Source organism: Corythoichthys intestinalis, chromosome 16 (assembly GCF_030265065.1).
Source record: "Corythoichthys intestinalis isolate RoL2023-P3 chromosome 16, ASM3026506v1, whole genome shotgun sequence".
Classification (NCBI taxonomy): Eukaryota; Metazoa; Chordata; class Actinopteri; order Syngnathiformes; family Syngnathidae; genus Corythoichthys; species Corythoichthys intestinalis.
In genome coordinates this window covers 41084684-41106834 of record NC_080410.1, presented here as the reverse complement: position 1 = coordinate 41106834, position 22151 = coordinate 41084684, and the positions used below count along the sequence as shown (strand labels likewise).

Genomic DNA, 22151 nt, shown 5'->3' with positions numbered 1-22151 from the left:
CAACATGCAGATGTACGGCAACCAGCACGCTCCAATTCCATGTATCAACCCAGTTTGTTGTGGATTGCGCAATCAGAGGTGAGGCTTTACTCATTGCTGCCACACCTCTCGTTTCATTTCTTTATTTGAACAGGAAATGGGCAAATTCAGCGATTTTGACTATAAAAAATGTTTGAAATGAGTCATACATACAGAGCAATGAACAATTAATATAAATTTGATGCTATAAATATTTTTTTGTCTTGATGACAGGTGAGGCTCTGCCTCACCTGACCGCAAGTCACTGATTGGAGTTCGTCAAGGAACGCGTGTTTGCGTACTGCTGAGCTCCCAAGTGAAGAGTGGTCAAGGTGGAAATATTTTTTTGTGAATAAATGTGCATAAGTGGAAGCTTCTCCCCTTTCTGGTACTTTTATACACGTATCCTAGCTACCACGCGTTACAATGTACAAGACCTGGATTACACAAGGTGTGCTCTTTGGCCTGTACTGTATGTAAAGCACACGACATCTCTGGATGCTAACAAGCTACATAATTATATTGGGAAAACGTTTGAAAATGCAATATGCTTACCTTGAATAACTGCTAATATGACCGGAGTTCCCGAATCCCAACAGCATGCACTCTCGCTCCCTACCAGAGTTCCCAACAGGACTAGTCCCTCTCGCATCATCAGTTTTGTCCTATCAGGTATTTGCTGCACGCATTTTTCCCTGAAGCTCGTCTTGTGAACGACCGACAGTGCTGTCCTGCGCTTCACTTTTCAGATCTGGTTCAAATAGGAAGGGTAGAACTGACGACATGTTGGGAAAGCTAACTAGTGACGCGCTGGAATTTCGCCAACGGGACCAGTGACGTCACGCCCTGCGACGTGACAAGAATGGCGACCTATCACTTAAAATAATTTTGCAAACTTTATTAAAACAAAAACATTAAGAGGGGTTTTAATATCAAATTATTATAGCTCATACTAACATTTATGTATTAAGAATTACTTGTCTTAAAAATAGAGGATCCTTTTAATATTTTACTGGAGAAGATTCATCATTATGGTATTAGAGGAATAGCATACAACTGTTTAAGTTCGATGCTAGTTTAAGTTTAAGGTGTAGAAGGTCCTAAGCATTAATTATCAAAATAGCTGTCGATTAACTTGCTAATCAAATAATTGTTGGACCTCTCGTAATCATTAAACAAAAAATATTGGCTCGTTTGTCTGTATCTTGACAACAACTCATTGACTGCCATTGACAGCAGTAAACTAAGGAATCCATCACTCACTAGCAGGGTTGGATGCCAGCATATAGTATGAAAAAAGAGGCAATAGAAATCTTAAAAAATATATCTTTAATTGGGCAAAAAAAACTTGTCACTAAAAAATGTAAATGATCAGAAAACATTTGTGTACAAACAAGTCCAAATAAATTAGATGTGACAAATAAATAACCTATGTGAAAGCAGATCTTTGAACATCTTCTCACGTGGAGCGTCTCCTCGTGGCGGCCTCCCGCGGGTGCCCATACAGCGCGACCGCCCGTAACTCAAAAGCGCTGACCATCTGCTTGACCACCTCGTCAAAGAAGAGCCCGGCTAGCCGAGAATGAAGCAGCGACTTGAACTCAAAGGACACCTGCGGGGTGAACGGAGGACGAGCGCTTTAACGGTGTCAACAGGTTTATTTTTTTAACCCACAATGCCACTTGACTGAAATGCGACCACTTCCTGGACGATAACCTAAAGCTATTTTTAGCTGTCCGAGGCCGGCGACGACTCGCCACTAGGTTTAGAGTGACAATGGAAACCCCTTTTTTCAGGCACGTATTGACAAAAGCACTCAGTAAAGAAAATTCCAAGTATGCAAATAAACCTACGTGAAAATGCACTTTGCAGGAGTGCGATGCGTCTTTAGGTCCAGGCTCGAACCTCCAGATGGTCTCAAGATGGTTGAAGAGGGATCCGTCTGTACACACGGCCTGTCGGATAAACAGAAGACACATTCATGGGGTCATACACAAGGGCAGATCTACAGTACTTGGGTGGCATGGAGTGGCAACTGCCAACTGAAAAACAAAATTGCCACCCAAGTTGCCATTCCAGTTGGCACCGATGAAAAAACATTAAAAGCTCCAGTTAATTTGACCAATACTGCCATTACTTAACTCATTCACTCCCAGCCATTTTCACCGGAGCAACCCCCTTCGCTCCCGGCCGTTTTACTGGATTTTGACTGATTTTGCAAGGCCCACAGAAAATTCTGTTCTATTGCTATATAAACACGGAACCCACCAAAAGAAAGATCAGACTCTCTTCTTTCAGCAGGAAAATAAAAGTTTGTGCATATCTTTTTCCATTCTTTAGAAATCAACATTAGAAAATAGCTTAGTTCGAGCAATTTTCCAATTTCTGATGAAAAAACAGAGAAATTGAGCTTTTTGTAAAAGCATGCATTTCAAACATATGACTTTAACACAGCTATTTTTTGCTTTTGTGACATCCCAAACATCTGAATAATGTTTTCCTTCTACAAAATCACAAACAACAAGACATATAGAGCTTTTGATAGCAAAGTAACAATTTATTTACACATAACTAAAGTATTGAACTGAGAGATGACGCTGTTGTGGCCGCGGGACCGTTCCGTTAAATCGGGTTACGCGTCCTGTGTGGGTGAATTCTGATGGGGACCTGTGTAGTGACCACTACTACCTCATAACAGAATTCACCTAGGGAACTTGTGCAGGCATGAAAATGGATCAGGGGGTTAAAAAGGTGTGAAGGGGATGGAGGAAATATGTTCCGGCATTCTGCCAAAATGTCGTTGGCAAAACGTCCTACATGAGGCGAATTTGACAATTTTAATTTTTCACATGAGGCTTAATATTCGAGTTAGCGGGGGTTTAATTAGTTGAAGGAGTTGATTTCAACCACCATTGACTCGCGCTAGCTTAGCCACTCCGGAGCCCTGAAACTAACAAATAACTGGCAAACTGCACAGAATTTGTTCAAATCAACTCCAACGACTAATTGGACCTGGCTAACTCAAAAGATTAAGCCTAATGTAAAAAATTCTGAACTTTCCCTTTAAAATAAAGACCATTGAATATGGCCATGAATGAAATGAACAAGAATCCTTCAAAGTATTTCATAATGGGTCCAAATTATTTTTCGAACAGATCATGTGACTATAGCACCTTAGAGACAGCCGTTTGCTTTGCTTAGCCAAAACTACAGCTGAGGAGGCAAGATGGATATTTAGAATTTCTTTAAACCTAAGCTTTCAAAACCTTCTACAACAACTGAGCTTGAACCGAGGATTGAGCACGAGCAGTATCAAAAAGTCCTGGCTGTCGTGTTACCTGTTGTGTTGTAATTCCAAGTGGTGCTTGAATTGGATGCTTATAGCGGTCAACAGTCTTTTTGAGCCAGCGCAAAGTTCGCAGCGCACGGACATATTTTTGTCATCTTTACTGGACAAAAATGTGAAGTGATGGCTGTGTTTCCAGTGTGCAAATACAGCCGTTTGTAGTATATCTCCTGCCTATTTCATTGCATCCAGGCAAGGTAGCAAGGCTATGTTGTTTTGGCCGCAAACTCCCAGCGCTCACGGCTCACGCATCATGGTAATACACGTGACCCGTTTTTTTCCATCTCCGATTAGAAAATGTGACATGTGATGTCACTCCCATAACTACAGTATTCTTCATTCTACACACATTATGTAGTAATAGTAACGCACAGGCATCAAGGAAAGTAACTTTAATCAGATTACTGATTTAGAAAAATGAACGCGTTAGATTGCTCTTTACTGAAAGAAAGTAATCAGATTAGTTACGCATTACTCACATAACGCGTTACTGACAACACTGCTTTTATATTACCGTTAAATACACAAGCTTGACGCTAGTTTTTCACCGGAGATTTGGCTAGCTCTGGCAGTGTTCAACGCAAGCTGCAACGAACGGCAGTACCTTTGTCATACCGCAAAATATGAAAACGATTGAAACCATTACTCACCAAATTCACTATGCTGGCAAATGCATTCATCTAAAAAAAATTGGGAGTGAGACCTCTCCTCGTCCAGCGAACGTGAATTTGTGCTTAGGACAAGATCATCTGTCGCAATTAGCGATCTTCGACGCTCTCTTTTTTCTCCCCCTGCATACAAACTTCTTTCTCTCTCAGCGGCTGTGATTAACCTCAATGAAGTTGCTCTCCTAGCTAAGCCTTGCTTATCATTCGTCTTTGTAAGTTTTTAGTAACTTTGTGTATTGAATTTGAAAGGAAAATGTGTTTTGTTTTTGGCAAACTTTTTCATGAAGCTAAACTGTTGAAGCTACTCAGACGTGGAAAAATACGATTGTACAACGTTTTAAATGTATTCATTTGGTATATTTCAGTTACCACGATTTGAGAGATCAATAAATTGAAGAATTTACGCCTTGTGTTTGGAGTGTTTGTTTTTGGGTTTGCTGGTATAGCGTCTAGAGCTGAAACGAGTACTCGAGCAACTCGAGTAACTCGAGTTTAAAAACCGATCCGAGTAATTTTATTCACCTCGAGTAATCGTTTATTTTGACAGCTCTAAGCATCACGTTTTGCTAGGACTACTTTTAATGCGGGACAACGCGCTGTCACGTGCGGAGAGGAAGAAGGGGGAAAAAAAAAAAACTTACCGCAGCCGTCAGCCGCCACAAACGACGCCGACGTTGCTAAATACTAGCCCGCACAATGCTACATTGGTAACAGGCAGCGTCTGGCGCGTCTCATAGAGATCACATGTATGTTGAACTAGATGCGCATGACAGACTCGGCCGCGTCTGGGCAGCGTTTGTAAACAGCCGCCATCTTAAAGCAGTACAGCGCTAAGCGCTAATAAAGAGCGCTAATAAAGAGCGCTAAGCGCTAATAAATAAGATTAACGTTACTGTCGCTACTAGCTCACGGAACGTTAGCCCTGCGGAGGGCTAGGTTTCAATTAATTATGACCGCTGTCGATGCGTGGCTAACGTGTCTTACATACAGGCTTTAACATAACATAGCATTGTGGAGTGATGAGGGTGTAAAATAAAAACTTAATCATGCTAACTATCAATTTTAGCTCAGTAGTCATTGCTGGATAAAACACCAAGTAGCACTAGTCCCTAATGTGCTCCAATACAGCCTGTATCATACATTTATTTTGAACACTGCAAAAACTCAAAATCCTATCAGGACTTACAGTTTAGACTAACTTAAAACTTAACTAGAACTTAAAAATGGCTTGACACAAAGAGAAATTCAATTGAAACACGTGGGGAAAAAATCCTAACTTTTAAGTGATGTGTGTTATCAAGCGTAACGGCATTTTTAGGTAAGATATATATATATATTAATAAGATCTAAAAGTTTTTTGAGTGAAAGCAGTGAATTAGTCTTTTTTTTTAATTCTAGTTACACCTGAGATGCAATTGTTGGCTGTTTTCAACAATATACATCAAAAATAAAGACATTGATTGACTGAAAATGGTTCAAGATTAGATGAAATGTCTTGTTTTCTCATGTATATGTATAATTGCTCTTCACCTAAAAATATATTTGTTTTATCCGATTACTCGATTAATCGATAGAATTTTCAGTCGATTACTCGATTACTAAAATATTCGATAGCTGCAGCCCTAATAGCGTCACTGACACACGCAGCATCAAACAGGGGAAGGGTAAGCGCTGCCGCGCCAAGCCACTTCTGGCTGCATTTTTGACACATGAAAAATAACGAATACGTACTACTGTATGATGGAAAATTTTAGTGGTTTTGTAACCGCGACGTTTTCATAGCATGGTAAACCGTGACGGTAACCGGCACATGCCTACACGCGACCCCCCACCCCCTCTGAAAATTTTGTCATCGGATCTACACGATTCACGTAGGTCATTCTTTTTTACTTCAAAACGGCGAATTTCGCCCAAAGGTGAGAGATTTTCATGCCTGTTGTGGGGTGCATGTGCCTTGTGTTTGACATCGTTCTCCTCATTTTTCTCACGCTTCTTACTTCCTCCAACTTGTTTCCTGACCACTTCTCTTTATTCACTTCCTTTCTTGGTCTGATATAAGTTCTTAACAAATGCGCTACTGACATCCAGTGGCCAGTTTTATTGCTTTAAAATGGATTTTCCGCGTTGTGCTTTGGAGCGAAGTTGCATCAGAACCTAGAGATGTCTCTTGTGAAAAAAAAACGTAAAAGACGTATAAATACGTCTTTGGGAAACTGAAACAATTAATTAAAAATAGAACGTATTTCTACGTTTTTGGGAGCAAAGGAGTTAGTTGCAATCAGAAGTAGTAGTGTCAGTGAAGGTCTTTATAATAATAATTATTAAAAAAAGATTGCCTAAAAACAGACATGTGCCAATTACCGGTTTCAAGGTATACTGTGGTATGAAAACTTTAAGATTTGAAAACCGCAAAACTTTTCCATCATTCTGCCCCTAAGGTATTAGCTATTTTTATGTCCCAAAAATGCAAGGAGAAATCCCTCACTTGCAGCTGAAAGGCTCAACCCTCCCCCATTGGTTGTTGCTCAGCGTCAGTGATTCAGCTGTGCTACATGATGTCTGGAGGAGGTGAAACTGAACATTTTTCCCCCCATCAAAGAAAAACAAAATCGCTGGTAAGGAATACTTTGGCTCCAGAAAAGTTAGATGGCCGTGGCTTAGACGAGGAAGGCCAACCAACACATCAAACGTGTTTGCGGAGGGTGGCTGCCGAGGAGGCAATACCTCCAATATGATTTCACTTTTATACAAAATTAAAGGTTAGCAAACACTGTCATGAACGCTTCCCATCAGCTACGACAGTTAACTCCAGCATGTTTAGTGTGTCTAGTGCTGGTAAAACATCGTGCTTTTTTTCTCTCTGGCAACTGTCTGTCTTGAGAAAGAAAGTGTGTGTGTGTAATGTCAACATGATACGAGTCATACACACGTGCTTTTTATGGAAAGGAATTTAATTATTTTGGTTCTAATCAGTGTTGTTAATAACGGCGTTACTAACAGTGTTATTTTCTTCAGTAGTGAGTAATCTAATTAATTACTTTTCTCATCTTGGCAACACCGTTACTGAGGCGGGAAAGGCGTGCGTTACGATGTTGCTTGAATGACGCGAGAAAAGTCAGAGAGACGGATTCACGGAGACGAGAGAGCAGAGCAGGAGTGGTGAGGAGGCAAGGGAGTTGTGACGTCGTTGCAAACGCGATGCTAGGTGGCTCCAATAATACCTGACTGTAGCCGATAGCCTACAAACTACGCCCACATGATGCTTCGGTAGGCATCACATATATACAGAGCTGGATGCAAATGACTGACACGGCGGCATTAGCAACATGTATAAAGGACTAGATGCTATAGTAAACAGCCGCCATCTTAAAGCAGTAGACTAGGCTCTGTTGTAGAGAACCTTCTTAGCGAACCTAAGTAACTTTTTATCTAAAATGCTCCTAAATCGGCAAAACTTAACTTAAATCTGTCTTTAAATGATGAAACACTTTTAAAACTAACACATGTCGAACATAGACAGAAGGGAACTAATGCAATAATGGGAGCAATTTTAACAACTTTAACGGTTGATTCACAACATTAAATGACTTCCACACATAGCAAAGCTTACTATCTAGTTATCGCCATATCCGCAATACCCCTGTGTCTAGTTAAAGTGCCTGTGACACGAAAAAGCATGTTTATTTCATAATACACGCGGTATTTTATGCTCCTGAATGATATGGACCGCTTGGATGTGTGTGGAAGCGATCGCTATATTTATTTAGTTTTTTTAATCCCGCGCCAGGAAAATGAGTGACTTCCGGCTTCGGTCTTGCATTGAGGAGGAGGGCGCTGTGACGTGTACGGTAGAAGACGTCCTCTTCACGCTACAGTGTACTGTTGTGTATGAGGACGAAGGATTCAGCTGATTTTGCGGATTAATACGTTTATTTTTCGCATCACGCCAGCCAAACGGCTGCAGAAAAATCATTCTGTATGAGGGAGAGGCGTATGCGCCTTTTTGGAGTTTCAAAAGGTTCCCATTCACCGTGGATATTTACTGTGGGACCATTGGACTTACGAGGAAGTGAGTAAACATCTTGTTTTGTATTATGTCAAATACGAATACAGCGATTACAAAGTAAACACTACAAACTTCCTTTAAATGAAGGACTACTTACGTTTGATCATTGATAGGCATGTAAAAAGCTCTCCTAATGCATTAGCAGCAGCACGTTAGCTGCGTTAGCTCCAGCCACCCTCCTCCGGGGAACGAACTGTAAATTGCTCTCCGCCGGGCGGTTTGCCGATCCGCTAAGACATTCGACAACCGGGTCGTCATGTCAAATAATCCAGGATAGCTTTGTGTGATTTTCCGCTTTGAAGACTTTGAAACATCACTCGGTTCGGGTTAGCATGTCGGCTAGCTGTCACTCCTTCTGGTTTGTTTACATTCTCCGAAGCCGGGGAAGGGAAATGACATATGTCCGATTTAGGTGTCATAAAATATCGTTCGGGAGGTGCGACAGTAAAGGTGAAGTCGACAGTTTTGACCATTATGTAGTAATTTTGCCATGTCGTCTTGAATAAATGGATTTTTATTATTTCATATTCCATTTAGCACAAGATTGTTATTTGTCTTGACCATGCCATTTATATAGCTATTGGGGAAAAATACTTGGATAAAAAGAATATCCTGTAAAAATATGGAAGTAAAGAGACAGAAACAATGACATTTTGCCGCTCTCTTCGTCGCGTTTTCCTCATTGTGAATAGTTCCCCCTCGACGGGCTGACTGGTCCTTCTCAAGCCATTTATATAGCTATTGGGGAAAAATACTTGCATAAAAAGAATATCCTGTAAAAATATTGGAGTAGAGAGACTGAAACAATGACATTTTGCGGCTCTCTTCGTCGCGTTTTCCTCGTTCTGAACAATTCCCCCTCAATGGGCTGAATAGTAAAACCGATGAGCCCAGTCTACCGCTGACGTCATCCACCTGTTGGGGACGCTAAAGCCCTATAATGGTAGGCGTGGCTAACCGGCAGATTAAAAGACTAATTTCTCGTCATCTGCGCTTTGCTAAATTGTTGTATATAGTCGAATCGTCTCAAAATATGATTCTAATTCACATAATAATGCCATTTAAGACTTTTTTTCTGGTGTCATACGCTCTTTAAGTTTAGGGTAAAGAATTGGGCTAGGGCCAATTGTCCCAAAAACCCTTTAAACTTCACATTGTGTGACCTGTTTTTTTGAGAAAACATGAAAATTATCACCAGTTACTTTGCCAAGTAACTAATTAATCTTACATTCAGGTAACTGAGTTACTAACGCAATTACTTTTTGGGAGAAGTAATTTGTAACTGTAGTTGATTACTTTTTAAAAGTAAGATTAACAACACTGGTTCTAATGGTCATAATTTTGAGCTGTGGCTGTGCGTTTAGGCTCACCTAAAGCACTTTGTTTTTTTGTTTTTTTTTAAATGTATTTTAACCTAACATTATACTTACGTTCCAATTATGTTTTGAAAAATAAAAATCCTGTTCAGTGGAATTTTCTTTTTTTTAAAGCCCAAATTTCTCAACATAATTTAGAGCTGTAATTGGAATACCGTGATAACTGTGAAATTGGCTTAAGGTTGTCATACCATCAGAATCTCATATGCCTAGTATGGAACAAACTTTTTGTAGGATTTCTTAGCAAACTCTGAGCCAATATGTATACACATCTGCCCAGAGATGGGTAATAACGCGTTACATTTACTTGAGTAACTTTTTGAGAAATGTGTACTTCTAAAAGTAGTTTTCCCACACTTTTTACTTGAGTAGATTTGTGAAGAATAAACGCAGCTCTTATTCCGCTACTTTGTGCTACACTAATCGTTACATTTTCCCTCCTTATGCTACATACTAGTTTTCCCTTTTTTGCCAGCAACAGTAGCTCTACCACTTTCACCAATGAGACATCACAACTATAATCACATGACTCCCTTTTACCAATCAGACTCAAGCTTGCCGTTCTATGATCACGCAGAAAAAATATTAAGTATTTGACATAGTGCGCTGCCCTCAACAGGACTCGGAAGCGCAGGTTCCAACCTCTCTCTCAGTTTTTATTTGACACCAAATGACCACAGATAACCAGAGATATGATCCTTTTAATTTCATAAGAGGAACTGTGATGGAACTATTCACTATTTAAATTCTGAAATAAGTTTTCTACACTAGAGGGCACTCATGCGCTTTGGACGAATGATGCTTCCTTTCCGTAGATTTTTTTTTTTCTCTCATCGGAATTCAATGATTTTTGGTGTATTTCTTTGGCTTAATGTGGTTATGTAATAGGTTGTAATACAGTATAATAACAACGGTTCATATAGACCCCAATCACATGACGTCACAACTCCGCCCCCCTGACTTGATCTGCCATATTGTTCGTCAGCTGGTCGTGTTTACACATTACAGCTACGTCCATTCCTCTTATTACGGCGTGTCTTTCTGCTCGTTAACATTAATAATCAAAATGGTGAAGGCGTGTGTGGCGGTTGGTTGCAGTAACAGGGAAGATAGACGGAGAGACTTGAAGTATTCCGAGAGACCCAAAAGAGGAGAGCGAGATGGACTGCTGCAATTCGATGAGAATACTGGGAACCAAACGATCACCACAGACATATCTGGTAAGATGCATTTAATATATATTTAGAGGGTTTTGGGCAGACAAACACAATTAAGATCATTGCGAGGCTAATCGCCGACAATATACAGTTTCAAATTCAAGATGTTTATTTCTTCCACCATCATTATTTTTTGAATAATATTTAGCTGGTAACAAGTGAAAGAAGCTGGCCTCATCTACAGATCATCAGTTAAACAGGGGTGTCCAAACTTTTTGCAAAGGGGGCCAGATTTGGTGTGGTAAAAATGTGGGAGGCTACCTTGGCTAACTTACGTAGAACAATATATTTAAACAAATTTTAGCAAGCCGTTCTGTGTGTCACATTTGCTTTATTATCTTTTTTTTTTTCATAATTTCAACAATCTCGCCTTTGTGGCGTTCTCTTTCGACCCTCGGGCTCTTGCGAAATACTGCTGCTGTGAAATTAAACTAGCTTCAAGTTGCTTTAATTTCTCGCTGCGTATTATCCGTGTCATCTTGTCGTACATGTCAGCGTGTCTTGTTTGGTAATATCTAGGGCTGTCAAAATTATCGCGTTAACAGGCGGTAATTAATTTTTTAAATTATTCACGTTAAAATATTTGACGCAATTAACGCACATGCCCCGCTCAGACAGATTTAAATGACAGTACAGTGAAATGTCCACTTGTTAATTGTGTTTTATGGAGTTTTGCCGCCCTCTGCTGGCGCTTGGGTGCGACTGATTTTAGAGGCTTCAACACCCATGAGCATTGTGTAAGTAATTATTGACATCAACGATGGCGGGCTACTAGTTTATTTTTTGATTCAAAATTTTACAAATTTTATTAAAACGAAAACATTAGGAGGGGTTTTAATATAAAATTTCTATAACTTGTATTAACATTTATCTTTTAAGAACTACAAGTCTTTCTATCCATGGATCGCTTTAACAATGTTAATAATGTTAATGCCATCTTGTTAATTTATTGTTATAATAAACAAATACAGTCCTTCTGTACCGTATGTTGAATGTATATATCCATCTGGTGTCTTATCTTTCCATTCCAACAATAATGTACAGAAAAATACTGCATATTTTATAGATGGTTTGAATTGCGATTAATTACGATTAATTAATTTTTAAGCTGTAATTAACTCGATTAAAAATTTTAATCGTTTGACAGCCCTAGTAATATCGCCTCACATCGAACTCTTTGAAAACAGCGACTGTCTCTTTGCAAATGAGGCAGACACAGTTGTTGCGTATTTTATTGAAGAAATAGTCCAATATCCACCTATCCTTGAAGCGTCGGCCATCGCAGTCAACTTTTTTTTTTTATTGATTGTCGCCATTTTAGAAAATTGGAAGTAAAGGGTCACATGGGGTAATGTTGCTTAGAGTGCTGCTCTTAAAGTTTTTCAAACTTTCGTGAGAATAGGCTGAGTTTCTGTGGACAAGATAGTTTTAGATATCAGGGTAGCAGATGTCAGGCAGAGACGGCGAAGACAGCGGGTCAAAAAATATCGATTTAGGCACCAAATATGGATCTGGCGAATGGATCGACCGAAGCTTTTCCCCATAACGCCTTTTATGCAACACATCCAATGAGTTTACAGCGTCTTAAGGCACCTGGGCTTCCATGAATTGCACTATAAATTGCATGATAAATTGAGACCATTGAGAATACGGACACACAATGACGGACAATATGGCGGCACAATACAGCGACACATCATTGCGTGACGTTGGTGATTGGGGTCCAGGCCCGGATCTAGGTTTACCCACCAGAGTGGGCACTAAGAAAACTTGAGGGGGCACACCCAATGCAGGCTTTTTTATACCCTCTGCATTTCTCCAGACTTGGGACCGGCGCAAGTAGGACACTGGCTTGTGTCCCGTTGAGGCTGCATTAATTTTTGGGGGGGTTGTTTTTTGTTTGTTTGTTGGTTTTTTTCATTCATCTATCTACTTATTCTCGCTGTCGGCGTGATGTCACGATAACGTCATCTCGCATAGCAACGTGTCGCCATTTTGAGATGGGGGCACACACAGGTAAACATCCGTAGACAAACGTCTGAAATTCAAATATTTCAGCTGTGTTTTGCGTCTTTTTTTCATTAAAAACGTCATAAACATGACTTATTATCACGAGTCACTGCCGACAGACGCGAGGAGGCGATACAACTTAAAATTAGCGTGTATTGGCCTGCAAATCTGCCCATACAAAGTCGCAGCTGATAGCTGGATAAACAATCCAAAGGAATTGCCTGCAGTGGAGTTCGGTAACATCTACAACTACCTCATAAAGTCACCCAGTAAGTTGACCTTTACCAATTACGTGGAATATGTACTGTGAGGAACTAAGAAAACTGATAGTATATACGGAGTGATAATTTCTGCCGTAACCGGTAATTCGCCTCCAAGCGTTATTTAGCTGTGAACACGCCACGGCAAAATAACAAATTCCCACCAGGCCAATAATATACCGATTGACCGATCAGAGCAGTTCATGGCAAAAGAAACATAACGCTTTGCAAGTTGTCAGTTACAGTAATAATAAAAATGCTTAGTCTATTGAATCCTAGCAGCTAATTGGGGCAAGAAAAATCGATTAAAGTCTACTCACCAGTAATAAAATGTCAGCTGCAAACGTACAGTAAATGTGCCTGGATTTAGGTTCCCACTGGCCAGAATGGTCCACGGAACAGTCTTCTTTTACTGTTCCTTAATGAATTGCTTTCAGCCATTTGCTTGTCCTTTTCTTCTAACAAGGAAGAATAAAGAACTTCAAATGCGGCTCCGAACTCTTCCTTGTGTTACAAACCTCAACACGGCAACTTTTAGTCATTCCGATGGAAAAAAAGACCGCAAATAAGACAAAAGTTCAACGCGTTTGTACTACAATAAAGGACAGAGCAACTGCTTGTGACTCGTGTTTTGCCCCCATTTCAATAGGGCAACGCTTTGTTGTGGCTGGTGACGTCATTAATGCCCGGATGTCCGACTGCGAGAATGTGTCTGGAGGAGAGAGAGGAAGCGCGCGGATAACAAATGAGGTTGGAAAAACAGCTTGTTTTGGTGATTACTTGTTCGCCGTGGTTGCGGCCAACAGTAACCGTTAATCCTGCAATAAAAAAGTAGGTGAGACCAACTCTCCGTGCATTCTCTATATCCAGTGCGACGCTAAATAGAGACTGTGCCGTCACGATAGTCGTGGCTATGAACACCTTTCTCGTATCAACGACTCTACAGACGTGGCTATGTCTAAGCAGGTTTATTAACACTCAAAAGGGTGAAACTAAAAAAAACAGACAAAACAACACAATCAAATTATGCACAATATATGAAATCGCATATGTACTGCCCTATCTGTACCAAACTGCATATGAAAATATGAATAAACAATTAGCAGAGCACCCGAGACGCCATTTTGCCGACCCTCTAACTCGTGGGTAATTAACATATCACAAGTTTCATGCTAAGTGAATCTGTCACACTTTTTTTGCACTGAAGTACACACAATTCACATATTTACGTTTTTAAACACATTTAAACAATACATGCCGGCGATGCAACCTCAAATTCAAGGCAAAGTGGTCACAGAGACGGTGCGAACTGACTGTGGCCGTCTTCGTGTGATTCCCTACTGAACAACTACTGAACATCCATGTGACAGTTTCTTTCAAATAAAGTGCACATGGGATGCAGTAAATCAAGGCGTCCACTAGATGATGCTAATAAGAAGTAAAAGCAATAAAACTCAGGTATTCAATCACAAAACCCATCAATCTTTTATGCATAACAGAACACCGACATTTTGATTGGGTGGGCATGACTCACGTCTGGGTGGGCCATGCCCACCCCGGCCCACCCATAGATCCGGCCCCGTTGGGGTCTATAGATAACTTTGTGCTCAGAAAAAATACCATTGTTTAAAAAAAAAAAACACTATAAGCATATACCCACGATGTTGCTCATTACTTGAGCATCGTTTTCCCCAAAATACTTTTGTTATACTTGTACTTGAGAACGTTTTTTGGATGACTACTTTTACTTGTGTAATATTATTCTGAAGTAACGCTAATCTTACTTGAGTAAAATTTTTTGGCTACTCTACCCACCTCTGCATCTGCCATATGTTGGGTGTAACGGTCCATATCTCAATTTGTCAAGCACAGTAGAAGGTAATTGAATCAAATTGATTTGAATTTCAATATGCTGTTTTGTTCAATATATTTTTGTCCATTTAAAAAAAAATCTGATGTTTCATGAGCAAATTTGTCCTACACGTCAAAATTGATTTGCATTTTTTTAGCGCCTTAGAACGATTGGAACGATTTGTGTTAAATGTCTTCATAATTTTGTATTAAATCGATCGAAGGCCCTTGAATCGTTGCAGAATATCGTATCATTGTGCAAAGAATCGATGATGTATTATATTGTCATGAAATATTTGGCACCCCATCAATATTTTTCGAGATCTGCCTCTGATCATACAATCATTTAAAGGCTTAACCCTCACAGAGTTCAAATGGTTTGGACGTCTATCACTGTTAATGGCAGCGAACATAAAACTCAATGTTTTTGCCACTCACTCTGACTTGGTGGTTAGGAACAAATGTAACATGGGAAGTGTAGCGCTCCACCACGGGAGGGAAGCCAACCTCCAGCTCGGCCCGGAGGTCGCCGCCCTCGCCCCCGATGACCCGGGAACTCTTACACCAGGGCACAAAGTGCTGGTATTGCTCCACGTTGGAAACAACGTTAAACATCTGCTCAGGCGTGTATCTGGAAATACACAAAGAGATTTTCATTGTAAGCAGATTCTCATTTTTTTTTTGTCTGTTTCCATAAATGAGGAAAAATAGTCATATAAAGACATGCAAAATACAAAAATCAACCTCACTTTGAAATGACTCGCATGCAAAATATTAATAATATGAAGTGTGAACATACCTCAGTGAAGTTGGCCCCCCATCAGATGCAAATTCATATAAAAATGATGTCAATCGTTTGTGCTGCTATCATTTTTAAAGGGGAAGTTAAGAATTTTTGGCATAAGTCGTATTCCTCATGTTAGCGGAGGTTTAGTTAGTCGGAGTTGATTTCAACAAATTCGGTGCAGTTAGTTATTTATCGGCTTCAGGGCTCCGGAGTGGCTAAGCTAGCGCGAGTCTTAGCATGCCAATAAAAAACATATGCATGCATGTAAATCACCGATGACCCATACAATCAATAGTGTTGGCTATGTTTTCAGGGTGAAGTTATTAAAACTTACCATTGCATGTCAATAACTGTAGTATGAACAGCAACATCTGTAATCCAGTAGCTCTGCAAAGCAGAGTGATTTTTTTCCAGCGGTGTGTTTATGTCGTGGCCAGCAGCAAACAACCACAGTTTATATTGTTCATCGTTCTTCATAGTGAATTTATGGAAACATTCATTTGCCCATTTCTTCTGTCTGTTTACACAGCCTCGAAATGCACATTACACTATGTTACCGTTCTTCAGTCAAGACTCCGCAGACTGATGCTGCATTTGAGGACAGTGGGAAGTCGGAGTTTTCCCAACCTCTGACCAGGAAAAAAATCATTGGAACGCCACTTAAACTGGGAGGCCCTAGTCTCGAAGTCAGAAAAAAAAAGTACCCCGACTTCAAGAGTTGCTTCAATCAGATGTCACTCGACAAAATGCCCGTCAAAAAGTAGACTGTCAATAGTCAGGCATGAAAATGGGTCAGGGGTTAAAAAAGGTGTGAAGGGTGTGGAGGAAATATGTTCCGGTACACTGTACAACCCAAAAAAATATTGAGCTCTGTCGACCCACACTGTGTTTCAGCAGGGCCGTGCAGAGACCGTGCAGAGGGGCGGGTGCTCGTAGATCAAAAGGGGCACATGAACAAGTACTTAATACACCTTAAAACAACATAACTTCAATTTTAAGCAGCGTAGATAATAATTGGCTGCAAATGTGACATACTTTAATTGAAAGGGGGCAACAGTGAATAGAAATCAACAATGTCATCAACACTTTCTGGCTGTGACTCAGTCAGTCTGCCTCTTTTCTTCAACCTATGCATCAAAACTTCCTTCCTCAACTTGATCATCTGAGAACAAACCACATCAGATGGTCACAGAGCCACCAACAGCATAGTTTTCTCAATCGTATTTTGAACAAGGATCTGCATTTTGAATTTATTTGACTATGTTAAATTTGTTAATATCGTTTTTTTATTGGCATGCTGGGTGGAGACCATTGACTCATGCTAGCTTAAGCCACTCCGGGGCCCTGAAATTAATAAATAACTAACAAACTGCAAGGAATTTGTTGAAATCAACTCTACCGACTAACTCGAAGAGTAAGCCTAACGTCAAAGATTCTGAACTTCCGCTTTAAGATATTTACATTTCTTTTGTAGGTCAATCTGTGGTCAACCTGCCACCCATTTTGATCAAGAATGCCTAAAAATGGTGTCAATCGTTTATGCTTCATTTAGTGCTGTTAAATGTTCATTTGTGCTGCAAAGATTTTTTAGATATTGAGATATTAATTTCGAGTGATGACGTCACGCTGCCCCCCCCCCCATCTACGGTGGAACGGAAACACAATGGTGCCATTTGTTTGTGCTGCTATTGTTTTATAGGTTTTAAGATATTAATTTCAAGTGATGACGTCAATCGCAGCCCCTCCGTCGCGGCTGACGGAGCGTACCAACGCTCTCAATTACACAGGCTGTCACAACAACCAGTGTTGTCACAGATTACTTGAAAAAGTAATTACTGATTACGCCTCAAAAAAGTAATCTAGTTACTTTACGTAACAAAGTTACTTTTTACCCATTTTTCTCCCTTTGCCGCCTCAAAACAAGAATGACAACAGAAAAATGTCATCACATGTAATTGACTTTCCGATGATTGAATTTAAAGGGGGGATATCAGAATTTCGCGCTAGCTTAGCCACTCTGGAGCCCTGAAACTAACAAATGTCTGACAAACTGCTTGGAATTTGTTGAAATCAACTCCACCAACCAATTAAACCCTGCTAACTCTAAGATTAAGCCTAATGTCAAAACTTCTGAATTTTGGGTTATGGTTAACAGCATATCAGAGCCAATGTAAAAACAATGCAAACTGACTGCACAAAATTGCAAAGGTGGTGGCGGGCGCGAATGCGCGTGCATAACCCGGAAGTACTCCTCTCAACGCACACGCGGTCAATTTGGCCACAAAACGTGGCGTCAACTAAGCACTTTACACTCAATCGGACTTACAACACATCCCACAGTTGCTAAACGAACACATCACCTCACGGCATAAATGTGCAACACGCATATGAAGTAAACAAAGCTTGCCAACTTGGAGCGATGACTGCCCGTCGTTGCTACGGCACAGCTACGAAACGGAAACGCATGTAGGGGGTCCAACCTTTTGCTGATACCCTCCAGAATGAAGAAAAAATACTCACCTTCATTCATGGATATCCACAGATCAACATTCCCTCGCAACGTCTCAACACTCGGCTCGAATGTCCACCCGCCTGGCCCACGCCTTCAGTCCCACAACACATGTGACGCGGGACCAAAACAGGAAATAGCTAAGAGGTTGTCATGGTAACACGTACCGGGAACCTTTTATTTTAGCATTTTCTATTCAAAATGCTCTCTGTACATGACTACAATATTCTTCATTCTACATACGTTATGAGGCAATGAAAAAACAGTAACACAGAGACACTAAGGAAACTAACTTTAATCAGATTACTGGTGTAGGAAAACGAACGCGTTAGATTACTCGTTACTGAAAAAAGTAATCAGATTACATACTGACAACACTGACAACAACTAGCGCAAATGTAGCACAAACAATTAGCACCTCTTGAGGTCTATTTTGCAGTAAAAGGGGGGCTGCGAGTCACGTCATCACTCGAAATTAATATCTCAGGCTTACTGCAAAATGGACCCGAAGGGGTGCCATTTGTTTGTGCGATGTTTGCGCTAGTTGTTGGGACACCCCCGTTATTGGGTGAGTCGATACGCTCCGTCCGCCGCGGGAGTTGCATTATCTCAATATTAGAGGTGTGACAATTACTCGATTAATGGACAACTAATCGATAAACACATTTATCGGCAACTATTTTAATTAATCGTTTAGGACCTTCTTCACCTTAACCCTAAATTCTTGAAATTATCACATACATATAACTTCTCAGTAGTAAATATCATCAGATTTATTCATTGTATTTTTGTTAAGTCAGAGTCGGACATCAACAAAAATCTTTTACTTTGGAAAACAAAAATTCACATTTTTGGCAATTTCCAGTCATCTTACTGTCTAAACTCGGTTCTTAATATGGCTGCAACAACTAATCGATTAAATCAATTAATAAATTAGCTGCCAACAAATTTGATAATCGATACAGTTGTTGACTACACTTAAGTCAGAAGCTGTGATAAAATATTATTTATGAAGGAAATGGTCATCCATTTGTCTTCATTGTTACTTACAACATTCCTAAGGCAACTCCAAGGTAAATGGTCAAGGTAATTGAAAAAAAAAAAGTGAAATTTTTCCGATTAATCGATTATGAAAATTATCGTTAGTTGCAGCCCGACTCAATATCTATAAAACGATAGTAGCACAAACATTTTTTTTTTTTACATCACAAATGTGGCTTAAACGAATGGCGCCATTTCAGGTCCTTTTTGCAATAAATGGGGGGCTGCGTGACACCATCACACAAAATTAATTTCTCAAATTCGATCGCAACACAAACGAAACTTTTTACAACACAAACGAAGCATAAACGTTTGACACCATTTTAAGCCATTTTTAATCAAAATAGGGGGCTGGTTGACCCGAGATTGACCTATAAAAAAAATTCTAAATATCTTAATAAAGATATCAGCACAAATGATTGACATCATCTTTACATGAATTTGCGTCTGAACTGCCCGGAGGTTGTAAAAATCCCTAATGCACCAAGCAAAAAGGTCACTTACCCTAAGGTCCGGCTCTCGGCGTACTCTGTTCTACGACGTGGGACGGGCACGGCCAAGTTGATGAAGCTGCGATACGGGGTGTTAATAGGGGAAGAAGAACACTGCGGCAGGCTGGCCCTCCTCAACGTCAGGAGTCCACCAGGACAAATATGTCTGACAGAAGACAAGATAAAGCGTTGATATGCTAACAGGTTGTCCAGTAGAAACGCTATGAATGGAAAACTTGCGATTGAGCTATATCGTGATATGATGTCACGCAATTCTTATATCGATTCCAAACCCGTCTGTATCGATCCTTACACGTGTGTTTTTGGTGAAAATAAACAGTAGTTGGCAGCACGCAGAAGCACTGCCTTGAAGTAATAACATTAAACTAATCCGAGTGGAGTTGTGTACGTCGCCCTCTAGCTGTTGCTCGGCTTGGTCCTTTTATCGGTCTAAAATTTTGGCTCATTTTTACTTTGCAAAAACGGAGGCATGGTCTATTTTAGTGCTGCAACAATTATTCGATTAACTCGAGTAATTCGCTTAGAAAAATGATTCGAATTATGCTGATTCGAGTATTCGTTTAATAAAGTGGCGGTATAATGGTTTGTTTTGAAAGTGTTTGCATTATTTTTATTGATTTAGGTGGATACAGTGCCCTGTGGTGGCAACAGTGAATATGACATAACTCATCTCCCATGGCTGAATCCAGCTGCTCCCTGTTAAGACCAACATAAGCCAAGTTTTTGTTTTAGCTCATGTTTTTTTTAAAGCATTCGTTATTTAGTTTATAGGTATATTTAGCCGTTTTTTGTGGGAATGTTTTCGAACCACTTGTTAAGAGCATTGTTATATAAGTGCTCTCCATTTAACATTTAACCATTTAGTCAGAGTAACGTTATAATGGTTTTGAAAGTGTTTGCGTTTTGTTTTATTGGTTTGGGTGGATAAAGTGCCCTCTAGTGGCAATAGTGAATATGACAGAGCATTTACCATGGCTGAATCCAGCTGCTCTCTGTTAAAACAAACATAAGCTTACATACAGTAGGGAGAACAAGTATTTGATACACTGCCAATGGGTTTTCAAATACTTGTTCTCCCCACTGTATATGTGTGTGTATGTATATATATATATATATATATATATATATATATATATATATATATATATACATTCATAATGTTTTTGTGGGAATGTGTTTGAACAATTTGTTCAGAATATTGTTTAAAAAAAAAAAAAAAAAAAAAAAAAAAAGCATTTAAGCTAGCGGACTTTTGCTATGCAAGTTGTATTTTTATTGTACTTGGATCCTCATGATTTTTGTTGTTGGTTTTTTTCAACACCGTTTGACGTTAATTTATTTTTCAATGAAAGTGCAATTCTGAATAGTCTGAAGAACACTCAAATTTTATTTTGTGCTTGCATTTAATGCTCTTTTGAAAGTGCGATTTTAGCAAGCCTTTGTTTTACACCTCCTACAATTCATTCTACAACCCATTAAATGTTCCTAATCCAAATACTTGATTATTTGAACTAATGTATGCGCTACTTCACAGTTTTTCAATTATCGCGGCGGGTTCTGGTCCCTATTAACCGTAAAAAACGATGGAATACTGTACACTGTGGTCATGATGAGTCATCCAAAGTCTTTCCAAACAGCTATGCAAATCATCCAGTAAAAATGTATTTTAAAAAAAAGATTATATTTTTTTAATATCGCAATATAATATCGCAATTTATCGCAAACCCCCCAAAAATTGCAGCAATAGTTTTTTCCAATATCGTTCAGGCCTATTGCAGCCCTACTTGGACTTGGAACTACATTTTAATGTTAAACATAGTGGCACTTGGAAAGCTAAGCATATTTAGGTGGATGTCAAACAGAGGCCGCACAATATTGGCCCGTGGGCCACAATTGGCCCCTGGGCCGCAGGTTTGAGACACCCGTCCTATATGAATGTAATAATATATGTACATCAATAAAAAAACATAATTTGTGGATAAAAAAGGGTTGTTGTTTTTAAATGCAGCCGAGGTATCTTAGAGAAGGGGGGGGGGGGGGGGGTGTTAAACAAAAATAATACATTTAGAGTAACAATAAATGTTCGAATGTGTGGATATTCCGGTCAAAATTAGAAAAATGTTTCAGTTTACAACCGCCATCGCTGGTTCTTTCTGTGCAACTCACCTGGCTTTTCCTCCTTTCCCACGAAAAAGTTTGCTGGAGTGGACTTCCAGCACGTTCAAAAGGCTCCCAACGAGCCGTTGAGTTGACTTGCCGGACATAACCATTGTTGTCGGTTAGAAAATAAGAAATGCAAAGATAAAATTCTATCGAGTTTCAATTTCCAACGAAAGTGTTTGGCCAATGTTGCCGTCGCCACCACCGGCTGATTTTACAACTCCACAATAGCCCCGCCTTCTGTTAGTGACGTCACCATCCCCTGACCAATCACGGTGCTAGGTTGGCAAATAGAACAACTCTTTGTTTAATGTAGATGAATCCTATTAT

At 39.8% G+C, this 22151-nt stretch overlaps 1 protein-coding gene across 1 annotated transcript; it reads right to left on the bottom strand.

Moving 5' to 3' along the window:
- Positions 1–1340: 1340 nt before the first annotated feature.
- On the bottom strand, positions 1341–22091 carry si:ch73-141c7.1 (coenzyme Q-binding protein COQ10 homolog, mitochondrial). Its single transcript, XM_057861458.1, has 5 exons — positions 21828–22091; positions 19654–19806; positions 15251–15443; positions 1872–1973; positions 1341–1630 (listed from the first exon to the last, which is right to left on the bottom strand). Exons 1-5 carry the CDS (start codon positions 21929–21931, stop codon positions 1478–1480), a joined length of 705 nt encoding a protein of 234 aa, XP_057717441.1. The 5' UTR covers positions 21932–22091; the 3' UTR covers positions 1341–1477.
- Between the last annotated feature and the right edge of the window lie 60 nt (positions 22092–22151).

Excerpts from the sequence above, each read along its gene's own strand:
- si:ch73-141c7.1 (XM_057861458.1), bottom strand. The coding sequence starts at position 21,931 with ATGGTTATGTCCGGCAAGTCAACTCAACGGCTCGTTGGGAGCCTTTTG. Across the intron at positions 15,444-19,653 it reads GCCGAGAGCCGGACCTTAGG|ATACACGCCTGAGCAGATGT; the intron begins GTAAGTGACCTT and ends GTGTATTTCCAG. Across the intron at positions 1,974-15,250 it reads TTCCTAACCACCAAGTCAGA|GCCGTGTGTACAGACGGATC; the intron begins GTGAGTGGCAAA and ends TTTATCCGACAG.